Below are 26,546 nucleotides of genomic sequence, written 5' to 3'. Positions count from 1 at the left end.
TTAAATTTACACGTACTTGGTAAATATGTATTTCATCAAGAAGTAATACCGATGGATTCATGGGAAATAAACAATTATTATATAGGCCTAACATCTCAAAAACAGTTATGATTCGCATGGCTCAGAAGTTATTAATAGTCTTTGCATGAGATAGTTGATGATCCTGTATTAGCACTGATACTGTAAGACACACAAGAGTTAATGAAGCAATACTCTAATTGCGCTAAAATAATCGTAGAAGTGACGTCAGGCCACGACGGTACGTTATTACATAATTGATATATATTCAAAGTCGACTCAAGTATCGACCGACTTGAAGAATAATTCCATACACTATCCATAAATTACTAGAAATTTAGATTAAAGGACTAGAAATCCAGATAACATGCATCTTAATGAGATAACATTACTCCCGATACCACACGCATTGAGGCGATCAGTTGACAATTTCGGGCTGCAACTGTTACGAGCAAATGGCCCTCTGTATTAACCTGATTTGTTTTAAAAGCAAGTTGTATTCAAGAGCGAATGTTTATAATATTGTTAGTGCACGTGGGGGTTGTTTTTAACGGTACGTCAAATTATTATGACATTCTTTCTTAATGGAACATTTACATGTGTATTGCATTTCGAAATAAATGGAATAGGTAACACGATTCAAGGATCCAATATCATAAAATATGATTTAAGATACATACTATTTTAAGTGATACATGAAAATACGTTGTGACGTCATGCTTACACAACGATGAATGATTTTCCGTTATGAGGTCATGGTTGGAATCCTCCTATCCTAAGCATTATTGGCTTAATCCTGGTAAAACTCAGCATTAATTATAAGTCCACGGGGCTCAATCAGTTTTGCGTTTAATCAAAACGCTTAGCAAGATGACACAAAATGGTTCCTCATAAGAAAACATTACATAAGCCAGAATAAGTAAACATGTTAAAATGTAAATACCATTAGCACATGTTTTATGACTATTATGCAAAATACATAATACTACCAGCTTAACTATCGGCAGAGTGCCAGTACATGATGCATTTATTCATGGTGTAATTAGCTCCATAGCGTGACATCAATGTACAGTAATTATGAATAACAAAGCAATTTATGGTTAATACACAGCCGGCAGAATCAGTTGCTCATAATTATTAAACCTTTCATCTTGATTTAATTAGAAGGTGGCACAGTAAGATATAACCTATTCATCCCACTGACCCTACATAATTCACGAATCCCTTGGTTTCAATTTTTAAGTCTGTAATCAATCATTTAATTAAATAATAATTCCTTAAAAAAAACATAATGAGCCCCCATTTTGTGATTGGTTGCAATGTAATGCGTAGCTTCATTTTGCATCTAATGCACCTAACAAAATTGAATGTATGTGTGGCTATTACATTTTTACATGAGAATAACACTTATGTTATTTTGCCCAAATATTGGCACATTTGTCATATAAAACCCATACATGCCCAAATCATGGGTATATAACTTGATCATGCGGGCAGAGATTGAAGGAGACATATTTAAGTATACCGTGGAAATAAGTTGTATGGACAAAAGGAAAAGATGATGGATTGTCTGCTGAATTGAGGACACATCTGGAGAGTTTGGCACAAAACTGTAACACATGAATACAATATTTCTTATGAACACATGAATACAATATTTCTTATGAACAGTTTATTCAAACAATCATCATGTTGTTTGAATTATTTGTATTAATTGTAAATTATTTGTTTGTATACAACAAAAACAAATTTATATTACAGTATAAAATATATCAACTACAGAGTAATAAAGATAGTATGACTGATGTCTGCCCTACCTGACATATTATTGTACTGAATGCTCAGTACGTTTCCAATGCTTGTGAACAAATCTCACAAGTGATAAAGATATTACTATCTTATATACTGGTACTGTATATGATTATAAAATATATTAAATACAGCATTACAGATATTATTTTTAATATACTGTTATTGAATTATATTAACTACATCAATTAATGTATACTGTCTGTGAACAAATATGAAAACCATTAAATATTCAATTTATACATTAAATGTAATGGGAAAAGTAGAGTAACCCATAATAACCAGTAATGTCATTGTGCTGAATAGGGGGCGTGGTACATGGCTACCTAGCCACCATAAAGAGGCGCTTATAGTAGCTGCATGTTCACAAAAATCCACAAAACAAGGGTTAAAATGAACAAAAGCATCCGGAGATTCCCCCACTCTTCCAAAAGATACCAATGCAATTTTAAGGTTTTAAGATTTTAAACAGTAAGATATATGCAAAAATAAATTTATATGCAAATATACGCAAAAAAATATTTGGAGAGAAGAATATTTTCAAATTCTAATTTTTCAATGAAAGCTCATAAATTAAAATAGTGAATTATATTTTTAAAAATTTATTGATGCAGCGCAGACAGTATATCAATAAACTGGAAGTGTTTCTGACAAATATAGAGGGCGCCAGACTTGTTTTTAAATATCAGTGTATATTTCCTTTAATTATTATCAGTATAGTACTATACATTTTTTCAAAAAACAGTTATTAATTTTAAAAGTATTAATGGAAAGAAGCTAACTGCTCATATTAAGTGAAAACTGGAACATCTTAGTACTGTATACTGTATTATTATATATTTTTAGTGTAGTTGATATAAACATTCTATAAAATATTTCCTCGACTTAAAACTACTGCAATTCCCTATGCCACATGTTCAATAATTGCAGATGGAAATATTTTTATTATATTACAAAAAAAAACTAATCTTTAGACATTTAACATAAATATAATATATATTGGTAAATTGTACAGTTGAACTGAAATAAACATATTAAGTTTAAAATCTGAGTTTTTGTAAGTAATAAAATGCCAGTGAACTACTCAAATCAATACAGCTCTCCTGTTTTAACACATGTACCTTCATAATTGGTTTAATAATAATAACTTTGTTGACTGCACTCCAGTTTAGATTCTGTCACCTTAACAATGAGGTAGTTTTAGAAGGCATTGTGGGTAATATAACACCTTGATTGTGGAGTTCTTTTAGCACCTCCAAAATGGAGTCTAATTCCGCACGGAATCGCTGTAATTCTGTGTTTTTGGAGAGCAATAGTTGCTTGTAGTTTGCTAATTGCTGATTAGCTTCAGCCAGTAATGTCTCTTGAGTACGTTCCATAAGAATCTTCATCTCTTTTTCGCGGTCAAAACGTCTGCAATTAATATCAAATTGCAGAAATTATTGACTTGAGTGCCAGCATTATAAAATTAATTAAAAGTAATTGTCAAAATTAGCACATACGGACTGAGTAGAAGTGTTAGAATTGAATGCCTTCGAATGTCTGTTTAAACATCGCTAATTCAGAAAAGGGCAAAAGAACATAAAGCTTGTTTCACACTATAAAATTTTATGTGACAAAAGCATTTATTATGTCCATATATGGGCAGTCACACAACTGTCACATACAATTTGATAGTATGAACAGAGTTCAATTTTGAATATATCACAGTAATTGAATGTCATTATATGTGATTATAAATTTTCATCTTAACTTATTCTTATTTTCAGTAATACATTACATTATTAAAATTACACCTATACATGTTTCTCCTGACTCCAGTTATTGTCTATTATTCCATCACGACAATAACAATTACTATCAACACTGCAGTACCCGCTGCTTACTTGGACTCTAATTCAACCCTGGCCATCAGGCGCAAGCTCGGTGGTCTAGAGGTATGATGCCAGGCTAGTGATCTGGAGATCGTGGGTTCAAGTCCCACCCGAGAACAACTTGCAATTTTTTTTGCAGTTGTTTTCAGATGTATTCAGTACATTTCCACGTCAGGTAGGGCAAAAATTACACCTATACATCATTATTATTATTATTATTATTATTATTATTATTATTATTATTATAAGTAAATGTACATATGTATGTATGTGTGGTGAAAACCAAAAAATAAATTCAGGCAGCCTCAGTGTGGGCCTACCATGGAAAATCCTCTACAGTTTTTTGAACAGTGAACCTAGTTCCATTTTGTGCACATGTGCTATGACGACAGAATACTAACCTGTTTTCCATGGCAACTATCTTGGCTTGTAGGGCTTCAAAATGTTTCATTTCCTGAATGTAAGATAAATAATTTCAATAGCATAGGCTTACTTATAAAGATCATTTTAGTTGATTTTATAAGATTCTAAGTTTAGAATTTGTTATATTTATATCTAATACTAAGCGGTCATTATTTAAAGTGTATCTATTTGGTGACATCAGATACAGCTTATTCAATCACCTGGTGGGCAACAGCTTATTCAGTCACCCAGGCAACAGCCTATTCAGTCACCTTGGCAATAGCTTATTCAGTCACCTGGGCAGTAAGTATCTAATACATTTTCTTTCATCGCATCTTCATAACTTGAAAGTCATAATTTAAAGTTAAACTTTGCTGAACTCACTGGACTGTGACATGCTTTTGCTTCTTGTAACTCTGTTGTTAACTGTTCCACCTGAACTTTAAGAGTTTCTTCCTGTATCTTAGCAACTGCAAGGGCATCGGCACTGATACGAGAACTTGATAGCTGTTGCTGGAGATGTCTTATGGTAACCTAGAGAACATAGCATAAAAAAACCGATTTATTCTATCGTGGGAGTATTACTTTTGCAATTGCTGCAAACATGCTTAAATGTTCATGAAATCAATATATTACAGATGACAATTTACGAGTATGAAAAGAAGGATCAGAGTTAAAATGTCTATTTAAAAAATGTAGTACGAATAATTATGACCTTATTGCTAAGTTTTTTTTTTAACTTTTGTGAGCATACTACCGTAATGAAAAATGAGCATTCATAAGTGGGTCAAATTGTGGCATTTCTCAAATTACATAACATAAGGATATTACTGAAGTGGACAGAATTTTAAAATCTCTTGTTTGACAAATGTAGTGGAAAATACAGCATATTAAAAATTACCTAATCTTACATGACATTAATCTGTTCATCTGTATGGTTTATATTTCACGAAAGTTGTTCATCTTTCTATAATATGGGAGCTGAGCCCACTTTCATTTTGGTAACTTCACTCTATCCTAGTTAATTCTACCTATCTACACATGGAATGAATTAGATGAGTTCATGAATATTAATGAGTTCCTTAAAACTGATTACCAAGTGAAAGAAAAAAAACAGTAGTATTTTTCTCTTATATTTGCTACTACTTAGTCTGTCTTTTTTCAAAGACGTGAGCAATAAACTTAAGTTAAGGTTGTAGAAGTTTTTATGTTAGTTTGTTGTTTGTTGTTTATTAAGTTGTTTGTTAGAAGTTATGTTATTATGTTTGCTGAGCTCCGATTGCTTTTGCAGCATCATTTTATTGATAAAGTTTGTTATAAGTAAAATCAACTAAACTGAAATGAAAATTTACAGAAATTAATGCCAAAACTGGGAAATTACAAATCATGATTTATATTTTACTTATAAAGACAGTTTATTTATTGGACCAATTATGAGTCTTATGTACACAAGTTATTCTTTAGTCCAGATAAAATTCTTACACTTGTTAAAATCGAACCCACGACTTGAGTTTGGAATGTGGGAACCTGAAAGCACTACGTCACTGCTAACTATTCAAAGCCTTACCTCTTGTGTCTCTACCTTGCTTCTCAGCTTAGAGTTTGCCGACTCAGAATTGTTTACTGCAGCATTACTTATCAACCTCTCAATCTCTGATTTCTGATCAGATTTCAGTCTGGCTATTTCTTCTGCTTTCTCTTCCTTAATTCGTCTAATAGCGCCCTCACTCTCTGCAAGCGAGGCCTGTAATTTAAGTCGCTGCTGCTCCATTTCTAACGATAATCTATTGCACTAAAAGATTTAAAAATTCAAAATTGTGGATCATAAGTGTTTGATTTCAAATTGATGAGTGCCAAACCTGTATACGGCCAAATTGCATTCAACGATAAAATACAATTAGACACAGAAGGGGCTCTAATGGGAAAGGAGTCTGGAGCATATAATTTTGTTTTGCCTCTAAGCAACAAAACTGCCAGAAAAAGGATTTAGGATTTAAAAGGCAATAGAGAATGTAAGGCAATTTCGCCTTTTTATGAAACAAATTTTAAACAAGGAAAACTTAGTCAACAAGTATATTTAATAAATATTCATGTTTAGTAATGATCATAAAATCATTGTTCTCCTAACCTCTTGCTTTAGCCTGTCATTTTCCTGTACAACTTCTGATATGTGAAGGCCTGCAAAGTTGTCTGGATGGTACACCTTTGCCCGACTTTCATCTGGTTGAGTGCCTGACTTTTTGCCACGTTTGCTCCCAGATGGGCCTACATGAAAATGAACTTCATCATCATCATTCTTAGTCACATAATTCACAATGAAATAAAAATGTTTGTTTCTCGTTACCAAAAGAATAAGGGGATGCAACTCCAATTCAATTTCTATTGGTGTCATTTTGGGTTTTGGATTTTCAGTCTTCCATTTTGTATCAACAGCCAAATCATTCAGCCTAAAAAACAAGAGTGCTCCAATCTAAAATTCAATTTATTTGTCATCATGAAAATAAGTAAACAGACGAAAGTAGCTGGTACCGCTTTCTGGGTAGGTAAGACATAAAGAGACCCTTAGGGATGCAGGAAATTAATGAACGAGACATGTCCAAGTATGTAGCACCAGGTTTGCCAGATACCAGCGCTATACAAATATCCACTATTATTATCATCATCATTATTTGTTTGTTTGTTTATTTGATTTTCTACACATATCAATTCATATACAGTTGTACATTTAATACAGACAAAATTACTTACATAAGATTAAAAGAAACGGGTGTGGATGGAGGTCAAATAAGTTCAAAGAACTTTAAGGCTGATCTCCATTTACAAGATCATAATGTAAAAATTTATATTTAAAATATGTACTGATAAAAATAATAAATAAGTATATAAATACTTAAATCAATAAATAACAATTTATCATTTTCAATTATTATTATTATTATTATTATTATTATTATTATTATTATTATTATTATAAAGTAATCCTTGGAGAACTGTTACTTATGTTTGGAAATTAATATGGAATTATGCACTCACTCAACACATATGGTACCAGTAGAAAATCTGAATAACATTAGTTAGAACCACTAATTCAAGTTTAAATAATAAAAACACCTTGAAATAGCAACACCTGCTAGTATTCATTCATGTATTTAATATATTCTGCATTCTCTCTATACAGTATAAATTAAAAACAGTGATGGTAGAAGAGAACAATAGTCCACATATCAAGCGCCCTGAGCATTTTATATTATTAGATGGATATGGCACTATATAAAACTACACTGTTATTATTATTATTAATAAATCAACTATTCCATATGGGGTTGTCTATAATTTACAATTAAACTAAAACCATTATTTTACATTACCATAGTTATCATTGTATTTACAGTACACCTACTGTACCTATACAAAATATATTTGTACCTATCTATGTATCTATATACATACCTATTTATATACGTATAAATCTAGGTATCTATGTATTTATATCTATGTAATGTACCTATCTATGTGAGTGTAAAGCAGCTCTATGTATTATACACTATATCTATGTATACTTTATGTATGTTATCTATGTATCTCACTATGTATCGATGAATAAATATACTAATTTAGTTGGAGCTCAGTAAAATCCTCTACACTGTAAGGTTCAGTACTTAGCAGGAGACACTAAGTAAACAGGTACATGAAAAAGGGTGAAACACATTCAAAAGCTTCTAAATGTCTCAATAAATTACTCTAGAGAAGGTGCTACTGTCTTATTTCATTTGTATTGTTATATACTCTACCTCATACATAGATTCTAAGCATCTGATTGGTTAAGAAGCGGGCAATAGAAAGTATTATATACCTCATACATAGATTCTAAGCATCTGATTGGTTAAAAAGCGGGCACTAAAAGTACTATTCCTCTGAAAAATAGTACAGTATTTTTTGACTTGTCGCGATGCAAGCCCTAGGCCCACTTAACATCGCGCTGTTGACGGTAAAGGGGACTGCGACCTCTATGACAAGATTGCCCCTTGACGGCGTCAAGGATCAGCAAGTAGATGATGAACAATTATGGAGGCTGGCAGTTCGAGATGAAGAAGGACTAGCCTAGGCCTAGCATTACCTCTTGATAAAGCCGATAGCAAAAGCACCAAAAGACAAATTAAATGGGTCTTGTCAATATTCGACAAATATTGCAAGACGATGGGTGCTGTTGAAATTGAGGAAATAAGCAAAGAAGAGCCAGCCTAGACACACTCTTTGATTGCCTAGTTAGAGTAGTAGTAGAGTAGACCTAGGTAAGTACTTTTTTAGGCCTTGTAAAATCTATGTATGAAGTATATAAAACAAGTATTGACAGTTCGGGCATCTGGATGAAGAAGGTGTAGCCTAGCATTACTTCTTGATGAAGCTGTTTGCAAAAGCACCAAAAGACAAATTAAAAATTGTCTTGTCAATATTCGACAAATATTGCAAGACGATGGGTGCTGTTGAAATTGAGGAAATGAGCAAGACACACTCTTTGATCGCCTAGACTAGTAGTCTAGTAGTAGGCCTAGGCCTCTAGCTAACCTAGGCTAGGAAGTAAGTACTTTTTTAGGTCTTGTAGAATCTATGTATGATAAAACAAATATTGACTGCTCTAGATTCGGGGAACAGTGAAATCTACTGTATTGGCCCTTGGTGATGTGGAGCCTGTGGCCTTTTTTCGAACTTCGATTGGGCCCTTGGTAAGATAGGCTACAGTCTCCACATCACCTCGAGGCAATAAATTTTACCATTCCCCTCATGAGCAGTCAATATTTGTATACTATTGACTAATACGGCTCCAGCTGTTATTATAAATACAGTATCAGCTATAGAGGCGCCAAAATATGGAATGGCTTAGAACACAATATAAAAAATCTACAAAGTATTAGTTTATTTAAAAGAGAAATACATAACAGACTACTTAACAAATATAGATAAAACTGGTAATCTTTACTTTACTTGGTTGAAATTTTACTTTTCTTTCCATTGTATTTGTCATATTATTATTACACTTTTTTTTAAGAATCTTGATTTATAAATGAATCGTCTTCTATTATTATCTTTTTATTTTTATTTTGTAGTTATTATTGTTCTTTCTTTGTAGGGCATCAAAACTTAAAGCTTGCTTGTAATTGATGGCTTTTCAATCAATCTTTGAATTGGTAATTGTAAAAAAAAAAATATATATGATAAAGGAAATTGATTGAATAAAAATTTATTGTGAAGTATTATACAATATAACCAATTATTAATAAGAAGTATGATAGTTATAAAATAAACAGTTACCAATAATTCCAACACCATGTCAAAGTACATGCTGCAAGGTTATTAACCTTGTCAACAGCTCCACATTCACTAACACACACAATGTGTAATTTCTGATGCTCCCAGAGGGAATATTCCAAGTAATGCGCAGTGCTGCATCAGACCAACACATTTAACGACACACTAACGAGATTCTAATGAGATTAAAGTACCAGTTACTAAACACAGGATTACAGTAGGTGTTATATTATTCGATACAGCAATTCTCTGCTTTTTAAATGTTTTATTTAGCAATAATGTGTATATATTTATGCAATAAAAGTATACTGGTATACTATATATATATATATATATATATATCCCCCCCCCCCCCCACAGACACAAGCACATAAACATTGTAAATGGGTAAACATTCAAAAAGCTTACTTTTGGTTGGTCCTGTATTGGTTGTCATGGTTGCAACTCTCTCCATCATCAATTTCTCACAAGTTGCCTTCAAAAGCTCCATCTCATGGGTCTTTTCTTCCAATTCACTGAAGTATAACGGAAATTATATAATATTAAAAATAATCAGAATGAAAGTCTTTTTTTTTTTTTTGCTTAATGGTGAATATGATGATGATAATAATGATTGTGAAATTAATGTGATTAAGATTAGGATAACAAACTGTAAAGGCAAAATCTCAGACCATTGTCTCAATTAGTTCTTTAAAATATCTTTTAACAACAGTTTGGTCTGATTTGAAAAGATACTATTTTTTCACACACACCTTGTCAATTGTTTTAATTGGACCTGGTTAGGCTGCACACCAATTGTTTTATAGGGTTCAGTTTTGTTGCTGGTCTCCTTCTTTCCTGCTAGTTTTTTCTGCATAAGCTCCATTTCTTCTTGCATACTCTGGATTTTGGTTTTGTGACGTTCTTTAACACTTTGTAGTTCTTTTTGTAGCACCATGACACTGGTGTGGGGACGACTAGTTGTTGATGCTGGATTTGCTGTGTACTGGAATAATTGATTCTCAAGTGTTTTGATCCTTTCCTCATACTGAATCTAATACAAATTTCATAATAATAATTTTCATAATAAAAAATAATAATATATTATATAATTGTAATGTATTTATGATAATCCATGTTTAGGATATATTGTCTTTGGTAAAATCTGTGGGAAAATGTAAAAAATTCAATTAAAAATATTGAACTGCTAATTTAACATGTTGCCTGACAACACCTTTTTCTAGTTGTTGCCAATACGCCAAGGCATAAAGGGCTCCACCATAATGAAAATCATTCCCATCAAACGTAATGATATATGAACGGTACTGTATTCATTTTATATTATTGTTTCAGGGTTCTTCCCTGAACCAACTGCCAGCGAAATTACAGGAAATACAATAGTGGTATGTTTGGAAAGGTGTGGACATGAATTCATGTCTATGGCGTCCCTGAGTGTAACATTGTCAGTTGTCAACTTAAGTCCCTGGCAGCAAACGTGTTATCAAAATCAAATAAGTTGTTAATAAATAATCGAAAACAGATATTGCTGATTTATAGATTTTTACAACAAAAACTTCTCAAATTGATTACTTAATATGAAAAAATATATGTACGGTATATATTTATACTTATTATAAGAACTATAATAAACTAACCTTAACATTATTAAATTTCTGTTCCATAACCCTAAGCCCTCTCTTAGCTTCTTCATCCTTTTCTTCAAGTTCCTCTTCCAGCTTGTGTACCCTACCTTCCAGGTACGACATGGTGTGTGACTTGGCCTTAGGAGCATCTTTATCTTGGGCCTGGCCTGGAGCAGATGCTGCTGCATATATTAATGCAGGTAGAGAATTTGGATATCGTTTCTTGATAATTTCCTCCATCTCTTTCACCTAAAATCAATTCAAAATATTAATGCTGTGATTGTCAATGTTCTTATATAAATTAAGTTATTAATTGCAATAATACTAATAATGAAAATAATACTATAACCATAATACTAATAAGAGTGATGTTTTGCCCTACCTGACGTGTTATACCTTCTGTACGTACCGAGTATTCGGAACAATAACACATCAGGTAAGGCAAAACATTACTCCTATGGTATTTTCCTGATGCAAACTCACATCAATATATAATACTAATAATGAAAATAATACTAATAATGAAAATAATACAGTAATAATAATGAAAATAATACTAATAATATTAAACAACTATCTAAAATATAAAAAATATCAATAATCTGAATGTTAACCTGTCTTTGAAGGTCTTGTATTCTACGAGCATCTGCTGCCCTCTCTTGAGCTCTCCTCTGTGTCTCTGTGGACTTTTGGCTTTTCTAAAAGAGAGATTATAGTAAAAAAATTCTTAAATGTGAAAATCACTGTGTGAAATTACCCTGGGAAGCACCACCAAATGGCATTTATTAGAATTAAAGCAAACTTTTACATCAATTTTTACCTCTTTTCTATAATTTTCCAATTCATCTCTTAGCATCTTCAGTTGCTCATCTTTCTCTTTCAGTGATTGATAATCTTTATCTAATAAATCCTGATTTTCTGCATACCACTTCAGTTTCTTTTTCAGCTTATCTACTTCTCCGTCATAGGTCTTTTGAAGTGCCTGTAGATTTAACAATAATAATAACAACAATAATAATAATAATAATAATGAGATTCTTATAGCATCTAACCTCAAATCACTTCAAAGTTCATCAAATCAATGCCAGAAAAAATTAAAGCGATAAGTACCCTCTAGTAAAATGAAAGGAAGAATTGTATATCCAGTTCAGTAGCCTGACCCAGAAATCCAAAAGAGTGCGTGGAAGGGGGCGGGGAAAGGTCACTTTAGGTTGTCCTACCAAGTACCCATCTAATACTCTAGGGTGGTGACAGACAAATGCAATTTAATTTCTTTTTTTTTTTCTTTAAAATACCTGAAACTCGTTGATTTTTTCATCCTTCATTGCTTTGATGGTTTCTTGAGCTAGGTTTCGTTCCCGTACCATCAACTCTATATGGTTCTTTACCTCCCTCTCTCCCTCTTCCAATTGGCGAATCCGTTGCTTTAACTCTGCTTCAACAATCTACAGATAAACAATTTTTAAAACATTTCTGGTGTTAAATTTTCTATGCGAGGTGATTCATTAATATGTACAGTACTATGTGGGGAAACAAATTACTTGGATTCAGTGATTATTATCCATCAATAACATGTCTCTATCGGACAGTGGTTTCATCTGATAAGTCAGATGCTGTTTCCCTTAGGCATTGGTTTCACATGTTTGCATGTAATCAATTTCCCTTGGACACTGGTTTCCTGTGATATTCGCATGCAATCAATTAGCTGTTTCCCTTGGACACTGGCGTAACGTGATAAATGCACGCAATCAATTACATGTCCCCTTCAGATATTAATCTCATGTGATATTTGTATGCTTCACGTAGAATACAAATGTTCAGCTAGTTTGTTTCAGAAAATGTTTTTTGATTATTGAACAAGAATGTAAAATAATGAATACAGGCTCACATACAATTATCGTGTGGACACGTGGGACTGTCACTTTCAGGATTCAAAATATTTCAATAGTTTTGATTTGCTTGCATTTCCAAATGTCCTTACCATGTCTTCATCTAAAGGATCCACTGATTATTCAAAAGTAAATGAGTATGGTAACTCCGAAGAATTAAAAATGTTATGGCCTCACGTTTGTTACTCATAAATAAAAGATTGAAATATTGAATCACAGTGACAAGTCTTACTTTATTTGGAGTATGTTTTATATTAAGTCATATTTTATATATCTTTTTCTAATACAAAGAAATTTAAATAATTTTTCCTAATTGACACTTACAGAAATAATTATCCATATAATTTATTTATATAATATCAATGTAATTAGACAAATTATTTCATTACCTTTGCTTCAACAGCTTCAGCCTCCAATTGAGCAATTCGTCCAGCTCCTAACACAGCGGTGGCTCCAGCCTTGATGTCCTTTTGTGCTCTGTCACTGGTGATGATTCCCTTATGCCTGAGGGCTAGCTCCTTCCGCTCCAGTTGTTCTCTGTGAAAGATAAAATTCAGAACATCCATTGTAGATAAATTATTCAACATAATTTGAGACAAGATTTAAAAATATAAGTTAGAATAAGTATTCGCAAAAGGCAGAAGCAAGCAGTACTAGCTTAAATGTGGGTTTCCTTGGAGCGTAATGTCCATGGCTGATATGATAGAGAGGTTGATGAGAGCGGTGATTGTGACGATGTTTCTTGAAGTTTTGTGTGGTGAGTATCAATAACAAAAACATCAAACAAAAACAAAAAATATGGTTTTTGGGGTAAAACCACTGGTGGTTGTGGTGATGCTAAAGAGATCAACAATGATGACTATAATAATAACTTGTATAACCAAAACATACCTCAGGTTGCCAATGTCTGTATTTAGTTTCTGATTTTCCTTAAACAATCTCTCTTCAGTTTCCTTTGTAATATGTTGGTACTTTTTCACTTCACTATACAAACGTTCATTCTCCTAAAGAACAAAAAATACCATAAAATAATAACAAAAACCATAATATAGGAAAAGTTTAATCTGGTTATCTTGCACATGAATAATCAAGTTTTTTTCGAAAGAGTCTGCCTTATAACATTCTATTCCATTGGTACTTATTTGCCACAAAGAGGGTGATTTAAACTAAAAACTTCTTAAACTGCAAATAATAGTGTACAATACCTGTTGATATCCTTGTAGAAGTGTCTCTTGCTCAATAACCTCCTTGTGTAGCAGCTTCACCTCCTCTTTGCTAATCTCATCAACAGATTTTCCAGAAGCCAACCTTTTCTTCATTTTTTCTTGTTCTTCTTCACTGTTGACCTTCACATGGAATAGCGATAACAAACATGAGTAAACTTGTTAGTTTAAACACAAAAAAGTACTGAAATAACCAATAAGTGGGATTAGTTATTGGGCAACCGAAGCAGTTTTACTTTGTATTTTGTAATTTTAAGTAATTTTCTTTTTCAATATATTTTTTATTTTTGCATGAGTGCCACTGAATCAAAAGTGGGTCCAATATATTGACTGACTGATTGATTGAGCTGGGAAACAGAAGCACCTGAGGACCAGAAACAGCTGGAACCAGAGGAAGCTGGGAACCAGGAGCAACTGGGATCCAGGAGCACCTGAGGACCAGAGGCAGCTAATGTAGGCACAATAATTAGCAAGCTCCAACTTTCTATTGCCATTATTAACAAAGCCAATTATCTCAAGACCTACTGCATATTTAGTAAAAACCAGTCAGGTTAAATTCCTACTGATGGGAATCCATATTAATACAGTAGTTCTATTTCTAAAAGAAGCCACTATAAAAAGACTTGAATAGCAAGCTACCTTTGCTTGTAAGACAAAATTATCTTGTTTTAACTTGAAAAGCTCTTTTTCATGATGCAATTTTGATTCTTCCATCTTTCTGGCAAATTCTCGCTCTTTTGATGCTATTTCTGATTTTAATTTCCAATTCTGCCGTTGCTCCTCCTTCCATCTCTGCTGCCACTCAGCTACTTCGGCAACCAGCGCCCTCTCTCGTGAGATGATCTGAATCTTTGAATCTTTTAGACTGGCAGAGAGATTTGGCTCATTGTTTGACCACTGAAAGTTAAGGCTAAGTGTAAGTAATGTGTGTTGGGTTTGGATAATTAATGTTAAGTAAATACTCTCTTTGAAAAAAAAGACTTGACAATTGCAAGATACAAAATAAAATTTATTGTCTCCAGTTAAAATAAAGAAATTATAAAGCTCGCAAAAAGTACAATTCCAAGAAAATCACATTAAAATTGGTCAAGGAAAAAAAAGAATCAACACCAAAATTCCATCAAAAAGCACAGAAAAATTTAAAATTATAGAAGGCCTACAATATTTAAAGATAATAAAAAATGTTTGAAGAGAACAAAAAAGGGTTACACATTTAAGAAAGGAGAAACTACTCAAGAGGAAACATCAAATAATAATAATTATTATTATTATTATTTTATTATTTTTTAATAATAATAATAATAGTAATAACCACTATTATTATTTTCATCATTATTACAATTATTATCATTACCACCATTATTATTATTATTATTATTATTATTACTACTACTACTACAATATTGTGATTATTATCTATCTTTCATGATTTTCATTAAGTATTTTATACCCTTAGCAATAAATGAATTACGATATCTATTTGTATTAGGATTCAATACATTACACAAGATTTTCTTTAAAATCTATTAGAAATTTAGGTAATAATTTGTTTCACTCACTTCTGGTGGCGGTGACTTTTTCCCTCGGCTGAAGTGATCTTGAATGTAGTGCGCAAATGATTCTACCGACTGCACCAGGTTCTTATCCCCTGCCCTGGTTCTACCTGTCCTATTAGCCGACTCTGAACCTAAATGGAATAAGGTCAATAAAAATACTGCATTATCTTAAAGTGTATAATGCATTATTTTTACATTAATACAATTTTAAAAACTGAATTGAAAAAATATATCAAAAATATAAAAGTACAAACTAGTCATTAATGATATAAACAATTTTAGTGACCTTTGATCTTGTGTTTAGCCACCTGTGCAGGTGACCATGCTGCTTGTGATGTCAGCTTTGGTGGTCCATACCCTGAACTCTTCACGTGACTATACTTTCCTTTAGTACCTGTAAAAAATAAAAGCTTTAATGGCCTTTTGAAATTATTTTTTCAAAAGTTTGGTTTTAACACAGACTAGAACTGCTTAGAGTGGGGTTAAAGGTTTTGCATTCTATGATGTACCAGGCCTCTTAAAAGTTTTACAATTTGACACAAAAAAGGGACGCGTCTAAAATACAGATTGTCACCTACACTGTACCTTGCATGATTAATTTATTACAATGAGAATAAATCCTTTTGCAAACCATAGCAATGAAATATAGACATGAAATTTAAGTACAAAAAAAAATATAAATTGTTTAAACTTGTACAAAAATGAGCATTTTAATACCTCTATTTTGTGGCTTGGATGGTGATGGTAGTCTGTTAAACGAATCTTCATCATCAGCCTACGAAAAGTAAAATAATAACTAATGCTTATATTTTTTATTGTAAGAAATATAGACTCTCAATTCCATGCTGGAAAATTGTGGCACAGCAAGTGGGCTTCCGGCAGTCAATCAAAAAGAAGTGGGTTCATATCCAAGTTTGTCTCATTGTTTTTTTCCTTGAGCAAGAAATTCTTTTTGGTTTCTTTCTTTCAATCCCAGAGTATGAAGAGGTACTGGTGGGGTGTGAAAGATTTGGAATGAACTTGGTCTGCTTCTAAATTACAAGCATGATTAAGGAACACTCTCTTAGAACTGGACAAAGTTGGATTGAGTTGGATTTTTTGGCATGTAAACATATCGAGGATAAACTATTGAAGTCTGAAGAATTATTTTCAGTGGTGCTAATTAGACAGGACACAGGACCAATGGCAAAAAAATTCACTTCCAAAAGGTGGTGAACTAATGTTAACTTTGGATTTCAGCCCTCCAGCTGAAATGCAAGGCCACCATGCTAGCAACTAACACACAATGTGACTTACACTAGCAGTAAAGAACCTGTCACTACTAGGAACATGTGAAGCGGGACGGAGGCTGAATCCATGAGCATCATTTTCTTTGAGTGCTGGTTGTAGGCTGAAACCCCTACCAACATCTTCATGTTGAGTGGCTGACTGGAGGCTAAAACCCCTGTCAACATCTTCATGTTGAGTGGCTGGCTGGAGGCTAAACCCCCTGTTATCAGTTTCTTTTTTTGTGGCTGGTTGGAGGCTAAACCCCCTATTATCAGTTTCATTTCTTGTGGCTGGTTGGAGGCTAAATCCCCTGTTATTATCTTCATCCTCAGTTGCTAATTGGTTGCCAAGCCCCCTGTTGCTTGTACTGTTGTCTCTTTCTGGGTTGGAATCTAAATCAAGGCTCCTGTTGGCATTGAATTGACTCCGATAGGCTGGTCCATGCTCACCTCTGCCATCAACGCTGGTCCTAAACTCATCATCACTCAAATTTGAAGCTAGGTGGCGCTGCCTCTCTTCTTGAACTTCGCGAAGTATATCATCAACAGTTCTAGCATTGGGATCTACCCAAGAAAAAAAATTTATTGGTTGGAAACACAAAGTTCCTCAATTACAAAAGCTATGACTTAGTAGTAGTATATAGCTTGATTCAATCAAGAATGCAATACAACAAGGTGTGCACAATGGATCATTTTTATTGACAATCTGCAACAGGCAATCAGCAGATTGTGCTGATTTGTAAAACACTCATACAGAGTAAAGATGGATTAATTGGCGGACAGGCGGACATGTGTTTCAAGCTTTATTTTTATTGAATTATACTGGTCCATATAAAGTAAATGGTAGCCCACACATTACAGCCCATACAGTTGTCGTTATTGGCTTAAAAATCATCTGAGATCTCAATCCTGTAATTGTTTAAGTCTCTAATCACTTTGCAGGATGGAAGTAATGCTCTAAAAGTGCAACAGGATTTGAACCACGGACCTTTGAATTGAAAGACGCCAGGCCGACCTATCAAGCTACAACTGGTTGAAAGTCTCACCTTTCGTTTCTACAATTGAATCATCATCATCATCTTCTTCAGTTTCTGAGCCATGACCCTTTGTGCCATCTGACAAAACATCGCCTCTTGCTTTCCTCAGAGCAGCATGGAGAGCCTCAAGCTCAGTTCCTGTCCCTGCGTCTAGTAAATCTACAAAATTGTTTCGGCAAAAACAATAAAAAATAAACATGTAGCAAAAACTGCATGTTTAGTATGTATTTAATGATGCGAGATTAGTCAGCATAGGCTCTGGTTCTTAACCTGATTACTTATTTTTTTAAATTTATCGCGATCCCTCTCTAAACCTGATTTTTTAAACTTAACATAAAGCAGCCACTTTTAAAAACATAATTTGCGCAAACTTAATGTAACCCAATTATCCTAAAGCTTTGTCTACACTATCATATTTTATGTGACAAAAAAATGTGATGTGCCCATATATTGGTACAATGACATCATATCACACATCAAATTGTATCAAAAAAAGTGTTCCCCTCTACGTTCCATCACATTTTATGTGACGCTTTTTTTGATGAAATTTGATAGTTAGACAAAGCTTTAGTTCTCGAGATTTCATCATTCATGGCAGCGCTTACAATATCAACCCATCCATTCCAAATTTCATCAATACTTGACTTGACAAGAAAGGCATGATATGAGATTTTTTAAATGACACCATTATTACTTACCAATCTGTGGTTTGCCATACCAAAACCAGCATCGGTGACAAAAACATGAAAATTGACTATTTAATATATTCATATTCTCCACATTATAAGCTTTGAAATGATGGGTCATTTACTGGAATTGCCAAAGGAGCTAAAATGTTATAGCTTCCCTCAAAGAGTATAAATAGAACAAGAGAGCCAACAACGCTCATTGAGAGTGTAAAAAAACGATACGCCCTACGCAGCTAGTGTAGGACGCTAACTAACGCTTGTATGTTTTTTATTACCCAGTACTCCACCGCGCACGGTCAGTTTGTCTGTTTATCTGTTCTCCACAAGATACTGTAATTTTGTTTTCTGCTGACTGAGTTTATAGCGGGCGTACTTCTACCGCGCTGCGCAGCGCTGTGCACTGGGTAATAAAAAGAACATACAACCGTTAGTGGGCGTCCTACACAGGCATGACATTTTTACGAACGGGACTTTGCTCTCTTGTTCTATTTATACTCTTTGCTTCCCTCTACTAAAGTACACCATACTGCCACATTCATATGCAAATTACTCAGTTTAACATTTAGCAACAGTACATCTCATCTCATCTGTAGGGGACTCACACACCCAACCTGTATTTTTCTCTGTGGATGTTGTGACAATGAATGAATTGATCTGGGCACAATGCAGTATGACTAGGCATATACTGCAAAGAGTGATGCTGGTTCCAAATGACTGGGGTGATTGTATTATTGCCAGCGCCATTACCATATTACAGTTTGCCCTTAAATTTGAGACAACATTTGGGATCTGAAAATGTGGGGTGGTCTCGGGCTTCAGTTTCCAATTAGAGGGGTACCTTTGTGTCAAAAGATTGTTAAAAAAAAAAAAATATATTATACATATTTATTATGATAATAAGTATAATACCTTGGCTTTCAGGTTGCATTTTTCTTTGAGATGCAGTTGTTTTGGAGCTCACAGCACTCTTTGTTCCATCTCCACTTGGCCACTTACTGTCCTCCTGCTTACCAACATTGAGGGTGGACTCAGCTGTATCTAAGAGTGCAACTTTTATTCACAAAAAAGACAAAAGTTTAATAAAGCATACTTTGTCTAGTTTTTGTAATGTATTACTGAATAACAGTATGTGGTCATCATTATATATGCTTTGATTTTAGTCAGAGGAGTGGGTAGTTGAAGATTATAAAAGTTTGGTTTAATATTCTTCAAAGTAATAGTACTGGGGAGTATGAGCCAAGTTTATCTTACCTTTAGAAAGCATGCTGGACTTTGGCTATAAAGTATAAAGAAACATTTTAAGTTGGCATCAATGAGAATGAATGGCCACAACAATTATAATGATAGTGAATGATGCCAAATCAAACTGGGGGTGATAACAATGATGATGATTATAATGACTATGATAATGATGATGCTGATGTTATGATGCCAATGGTAGTGAAGGTGATGATGATTGATGAGGTTGCTGATGCATGTTGTTATTCGATTTACAATAATATTCAAACCAAATGGAAGTATTTCAACATGTAATGATGATGATGACAATAAATGAATCTTGAATCTTGTATTTATATGTTTGTTTTATTGATTTTTCCATACACGAAGTGTAATACAGTATATTTATATACATATAAGAATACAATTCAGAAGCAAAAAAATAAATGCGACAATACAATATTTTCAAATGATTTAATATTTCATTAAATAAACTTGATCTAATATTTAAATATTATATAAAACACAAACAATTATAACTTACTCTCTTGTTGCTCTTAATTTCAGGGGAATATTCCTCAATATTAGAGTTTGGTGAAGCCAGTCTTTCACTGAAATCTAAATGAGAACATTAAATTGTAATTCTTTATTGTAAATCAGTAGATTACTTTTTTCACAAGAAATATCTATAATATATTGAATCCAATATAACTGAAATCATCCATTTTTTTTCTACCATATTAGTCAACATAAAGCAGGTGTTTAATATGTATATTGTAAGGGGTGTTTTTTTTTTTCTACGAGTAAAATTTCCTATTATTTCCAAATCTAAGTATACAATTACAGATCACTGAGTGACTCACCTTCTCTATTTTTGGCATGAACAGTATTTTCAGAAGGTAACCTTAAAAAATAACAGGAATTATGAATAACATAAAAAAACTGAAACTAGAATGATTTCATTTTTGTAGGAAAAATTCAAAATTGATTTTTCTGGTGTTTTTAGATTCTACATGAATACTTCTTTAATACAGTGTTTATTTGATGGAAATTGGTTAAGTATTAGCAAAGTTATGAATATTTAATTCACTGGATATCAGCTACGTAGGTTTTAAGAACACAGCTTCCAAAGATTCCAAGATTTGAATAAAAAAAAATTTTTTAATATACTTTCCAGTTAAATTTAGCAATTGACAATTTGCAGAAATGTTCTTCCATATGTCTTCTTTTAAATAATGAAAAAAACCTGAAAATGTTGAAAATTCTGACTTTCAAATATTTTGGGTGCTTGTGGGAAATTAGAAATTGCAACAAACGGCGGGTTCTACCAGAGCCATTCACATATAATCTATGTAGGAGTATACCAGGGGCAGATCCAGAGATGTCCAAAAGGGGGGGGGCAAAAGTGGGGCCGAAATTTGGGCCGATTGAGACAACAATGTTCTAGGGGGTCATCCCTGAGAAATTTTTGTGTTCTATACGCCCGAAAATAACATTTGAGGCGTTGTGGGCTATCATTTATTTCTTTTTCTTTCTTTTTTTTTTCATTTTTTACCTCCCAAAAAGGGGGGCTGGGGCCAGGTCACATATAATCTATCTAGGAGTGTCACAGACTGTAAACAATGTGTATCTTCAAAGACACAACATAATCCTTTCGTATTTTGATTACATATGTTAGGGGCTATTCACAATAATCAACATATTCACAGGTGTACAAACAGTACTCTCTTTCGGTACCCCCTCCCTCCCCTCTGAAAGTGTACATAAATATGTTGATTTTGCAAAATCATTCCCATTTTTTTTTTGTGAAGTCAACTAAAGTACTGCACTTATTTACTTAAAAATGTATATTATATTCAAAGGTTACATTATAATTGGTCATAAAATTTTATTATAAATATTTTCCATGTTATATTGAATGAACATTTTCATGCATATATGTAAAAGTGCACAAATTTGTCTACCCTCTCCCCCTAACCAAATGTGTGTACACTTGTGAAAATGTTTATAATTGTGAACACCCTCATACCAAATAGGATACATACGCACCAATTTCATGTTAGTATATGTATTAACAGAATAGATCATTAGCACAATGTACCTTGTTTTTCCTGTCATATTAAGTGTTCCTGTTACATCAGACTCAGCATTTAGCTTGCTGAAGTCAATTGTCTTCCCATCATTTTTCTCCTCCAGATCTTTAAAGAACTGCTCTTTGTCAGCAATTTCTGCTAGGGTATCAATGCCTGGGCCAGTTGATGATAGGTAGCCTCTCTCTGGACCAGTAGAAGCTAACATATGATCTCCAAACTCCTCCCCTACAATGATTTAATTTGAGGTATTTTGATTTTTGATATACAGTATAAGAATAAGATGACACCAGATATGTACAACCCCACCACAGCCAAATATGAGCTTACGATTATTAAAGTTTCAACTTGAGTGAAGAAGACTCAACAGAATCAATGAACTGTAACCGGCACATTTAAACACTATATAAGGTATTGGGTTTTTATCACACCTTATCTAATAGAAAGAGAATGATTTACCGGTATTACTAAGGCTTTCATCAAAACTCTCGGATCTTGATTCCACGTCACTAAACAAAAAACACAGGATGATTTTTCATAATCATAACATTTATCATGTCAACAATATAATAATTTTTGATAAAAAATAATATTATTTATATTTTATTTCAATATTTTATAAGTTTACTCATTTTGATTGTTATCTACATTGACACCAACTAAATCATCACAATATCATTCTACATCTGAACCAATTTGATCAAATCTCATATAAATAAACATACAAAAATGCCTACCTTTGTTTAGCATTATTAGCAATTTTATGACCTAAAAAATAGAGGATTGTCATTAACACAATTTAAAAAGTCAAAAAAAAAAAGATTGTCTTACACAGAACATCAGAAAAATATATTATTACATCTACAACATATCTTTCAGGCAACACCCTTATGGGTACAGGAAGAATATTATAGCATGGTGAAGGTGTGAAGAATATTATAGCATGGTCAAGGTGTGAAGAATATTATAGCATGGTCAAGGTGTGAAGAATATTATAGCATGGTGAAGGTGTGAAGAATATTATAGCATGGTCAAGGTGTGAAGAAATTTATAGACATGGCCAGTTACACAAGACTTTTCCTTTATACCTTGTTTAGCGAACAGGCCGACTGAAAATATTGATGATTCCAAATAAAAATATTATTTTATTTTTGACCAATTAGCACACCCGCCACCATGAAAAAGTGGAAATTTCAGAAAAAATAAAAGTTTTTTAAAATTTTTATTATGCCCTCTGCTGCCTTGAAATCTCCAAATGTAAGATAATTATGTATATTATACATTAGAAGCATTTAACCAACCTATTTTACATTCACCAATAAAATGTTATTTTTATTTTCTCCACCGTCTGGATAATTTTGGCAAAACTATTGGCTAAATAAGAAAACAAAATTTTATTTTCATTTTTATTCCACCCTCCTCCAATAATCTTAAAAAAATAAGTACGCGAAACAAGGAATAAAATAAGTCTCGCCTTAAGATTAAACTGACCCATGTTGAAGTGAGCCCTGTGTTGTTGCATTTATATTCTCTTCATTGACAATGAGGAAGAAAACAAGTAATGAACATTGGTTATAAGAGCAATCAGTGAGTATAGGATGAGCCTTGGATGAGCATGACTAAATTTACATACCATCTTCTAGGCTATCTCTGCTCATGGCCACCTCAGCATCTCCCCTTGGCCTGCCAGTCTTAACCAACTGTTTAGGTTTTGCCTCCTAAAAGAATGCAAACAAAATATATGAATAAAATTAGCTTTCCTATAGTATAAATGGCATACTACTGTTTATTGCTGGTTAAGACCAAGGGGATGCCAGTCAACTCGCCCCCTAGCAAACTAGCCCCTTGTAATCTCGCCCCCTTACAAACTCACCCCTTAACAAACTTTCCCCCTAACAAATTCGCCCCCTAACAAACTTTCCCCCTACAAACTCGCCCCGACTGTACACAAAAATCGCCCCTTAACAAACTTGCTCCTAACAAACTCCAAAATACATAAATCAATGACAGGCGCTCCCACACGTGAGGGAATTGCAAAAGGCAACCCCTGTGGAAATTAGTCGGTTCATCCAGGTAAGTATTCACAAAGTAGACAACCAATGTATTAATATTACGAACCGAAAGTTTAGATAATTCATTATTCAAGAATTCAAGGAACATTATGAATGATAAAATTATATTTTTTAACTACCGGTATGTTATATTAAAGTCAGAAGCCATACCTGTGGTTCATCGTGTTCTTCCTCTTTCAATGGTGTTGATTGTTTTTTAGGCTTTAGCCATTTACTAGCACCTGTTAAGTACAAGAAGCCATACAGACATAAACAAACTAAAAATATTTAAACAAATTAAAATTGGCTAGTAAGATGGCAAACATTTTATTGTTCTTTCAAGTATGCATTTAATATTTTTAAAAAATGCATATTTTTTTATTAGGAAAAAAAATAAAATGAAATTAAGTATGTTAAAATAACAGATTTTCAAAGATTGCTTTTCAACTAGTCAAAAAGTACAAGAAAACATCACCTGTTAAAAATGAGTGTGATGTAAAATTAAAACCTAGAATGGATTATTGAAATATTGCAATTTTTGAAATTTACAAGATTTTTCAAGTGCGACTCTAAAATGGCATAGCTTTGTCGTTGTCCTCTACAACAATGCATGAAGATAGTAACTGGTATGTACGTAACAGCAAAAGCTATATTGACAAGAATACGTTATTGATGAGTGGACTTACCTGTAGGTGTGCCTTTCTCTTGTTCACCCTCTTTCATCCACCAGGGTAGATCTTCCTTCACCTTAGATGAGTTTTCATGGTAGCGATCAGCATCAAATGAATCATCAGAAACAGACTAGGAATCAAAAGATAAAAACTTAAATGGAGATAACACATCTTGCACTCTTATGAGTTACGGAACAAAGAGGATAGGTACGAGGGATGAAAGTATACCTAATTATTCATTAGATTTCATAATGAGCAAATAACAAAAGGTAAAACAACATAATTTAATATTAAATTTTAAAAAAACCAACCTCTTGTAGAAACTTCTCAAAAGCACTATCAAGATCTTTCTTGGACCATTTTTGTGACTTCTTTTTTGACATTCTGCTGCTGGTTTGGCTTTTTCTGAGCTAAGTTGATGTGAGAATACAAAAAATTAAATTTACTAATTTATTAATACTCAAGTCTATATTTTCTTTGTCACTCATACTGCTGACTAGGCGGTTGGCGCAGCAGTTGTGCAAGTCACTAGTGTCCTTGGGCAAGGCACTTTACCTTCGGAAGTCTCTCCCATACTGTAGAGTTTTTTAATTGCGCAGAGGATACCTAAAAAAATCGGCCAAATTTGCGCAGAAAATCGCTATGAAAATAGGTGCACGAAATCGTAATTGCTGCATAATTGCATTGGTTATATTCAGATTGGACAGATTAGGCCAAAGCCTAATTTTTGGCAAAATCTGAGCAGAAATCGGTCATATTTTCAGTAATGCGCGGCAAATTTCTAGGCCAAATTTTTGCAGGGAGGATATATTCCCAGCGCAGGCCTTACTATTCCTATACTGGTGTCTCCACCCAGGATTACAAGTGGGTACCTGGTAGGTTCAAACACAACCATGTGCTGATTACAGCTGCAACATTATGATGGAATTCTCCCAAGGAACGCGCAGCCTGCCCTGAGTATGTGTCCCGTTTCATGTGTGACCCACTACAAGAGGTCTCCCTACAATATGCGCTGTATAAAGGCCAACTCAGACAGCGTCGGCCGATGCAGCCTGACCAGATTTATCATCGGGGACAGTCTTGAGCAGTCGTGAGAAATATTAAACATGTTTAATATTCTACGACACGACTGCCCCCGACTCACACCATCGCGTCTGCGTTTAACTCACACAGACCCGACGTGACAACACATCACGTCGGGCTGCGTCGGCCGACGCTGTCTGAGTTGGCCTTTAGTCAACAATTATTATTATTAGGACTACTACTAGGCCTAGGCTAGGCTTATGAGCTGCTAGGCTGAGCTAGCCCCTAGGCCTATCCCTTAGATAGCTCAGCCTACAGACAATCGCTTAGCTCTAATCTGCCTCGCTTACTATATTATATATATATAAATAGCGGGATAAATATCCTAGGCCTAACAAGCTAGCTAGCCTAGGCCCTAGCCTCTGTAGCCCTAGGCCTTGGTAGGCCTAGTCTAGGCCTACGGGTCTAGGCCTAGGGCCTAGTCCTAGTAGTAGTAGTAGTAGGCCTCGGCCTAGGCTAGGCCTAGGCCTAGTCTAGGGCCGGCCCTAGAGAGTGGTGGCCACTATCAAAATGTAGAAATCTTTAATACTAATAGTTACCTTATATGTTTAGTGTGTCGTACTGTACGGTAATTCAACATTGAAATAATCTAGAATTCGTTTATCTAACTATTTGAGTCATTTGTTATAAACACAAATTTAAACTTCGCTCCACTAAGCTTTTCTTGAGAGCACTTTATTACAGCATTTCCTATTTCAGAGCGATCTGTATAGCGCCCTCTACAAAAACAACAACAATG

The 26,546-nt window shown here is 33.7% G+C and overlaps 1 protein-coding gene across 1 annotated transcript; it reads right to left on the bottom strand.

Moving 5' to 3' along the window:
• On the bottom strand, positions 1-26,500 carry LOC117113889 (centrosomal protein of 162 kDa-like). The gene is made up of 32 exons (XM_033257368.1): positions 26,347-26,500; positions 25,036-25,134; positions 24,740-24,854; positions 24,225-24,295; positions 23,636-23,720; positions 22,740-22,770; positions 22,462-22,511; positions 22,014-22,230; positions 20,776-20,816; positions 20,457-20,530; positions 19,946-19,970; positions 19,604-19,744; positions 18,015-18,164; positions 16,997-17,532; positions 16,418-16,475; positions 15,987-16,094; positions 15,704-15,831; positions 14,784-15,041; positions 14,127-14,267; positions 13,813-13,925; positions 13,311-13,458; positions 12,328-12,477; positions 11,853-12,014; positions 11,647-11,730; positions 11,045-11,281; positions 10,163-10,443; positions 9,819-9,925; positions 6,232-6,368; positions 5,671-5,895; positions 4,488-4,637; positions 4,103-4,155; positions 1-3,240 (listed from the first exon to the last, which is right to left on the bottom strand). The coding sequence occupies exons 2-32, from the start codon at positions 25,105-25,107 to the stop codon at positions 3,006-3,008; spliced, it is 4,383 nt and encodes a 1,460-aa protein (XP_033113259.1). The 5' UTR covers positions 25,108-25,134; positions 26,347-26,500; the 3' UTR covers positions 1-3,005.
• Positions 26,501-26,546: the final 46 nt, after the last annotated feature.

This window comes from Anneissia japonica, unplaced genomic scaffold (assembly GCF_011630105.1).
Source record: "Anneissia japonica isolate Jap-2015-1 unplaced genomic scaffold, ASM1163010v1 scaffold1417_len1240632_cov203, whole genome shotgun sequence".
Classification (NCBI taxonomy): Eukaryota; Metazoa; Echinodermata; class Crinoidea; order Comatulida; family Comatulidae; genus Anneissia; species Anneissia japonica.
This window is presented reverse-complemented; position numbering and strand designations above follow the sequence as displayed.

Coding starts and splice junctions, on each gene's coding strand:
- LOC117113889 (XM_033257368.1), bottom strand. CDS start 25,107: ATGTCAAAAAAGAAGTCACAAAAATGGTCCAAGAAAGATCTTGATAGT. Junction 17,533..18,014: donor TTCAATTGTAGAAACGAAAG/GTGAGACTTTCA, acceptor TTTCTTGGGTAG/ATCCCAATGCTAGAACTGTT. Junction 9,926..10,162: donor CAATTAAAACAATTGACAAG/GTGTGTGTGAAA, acceptor GTTATACTTCAG/TGAATTGGAAGAAAAGACCC.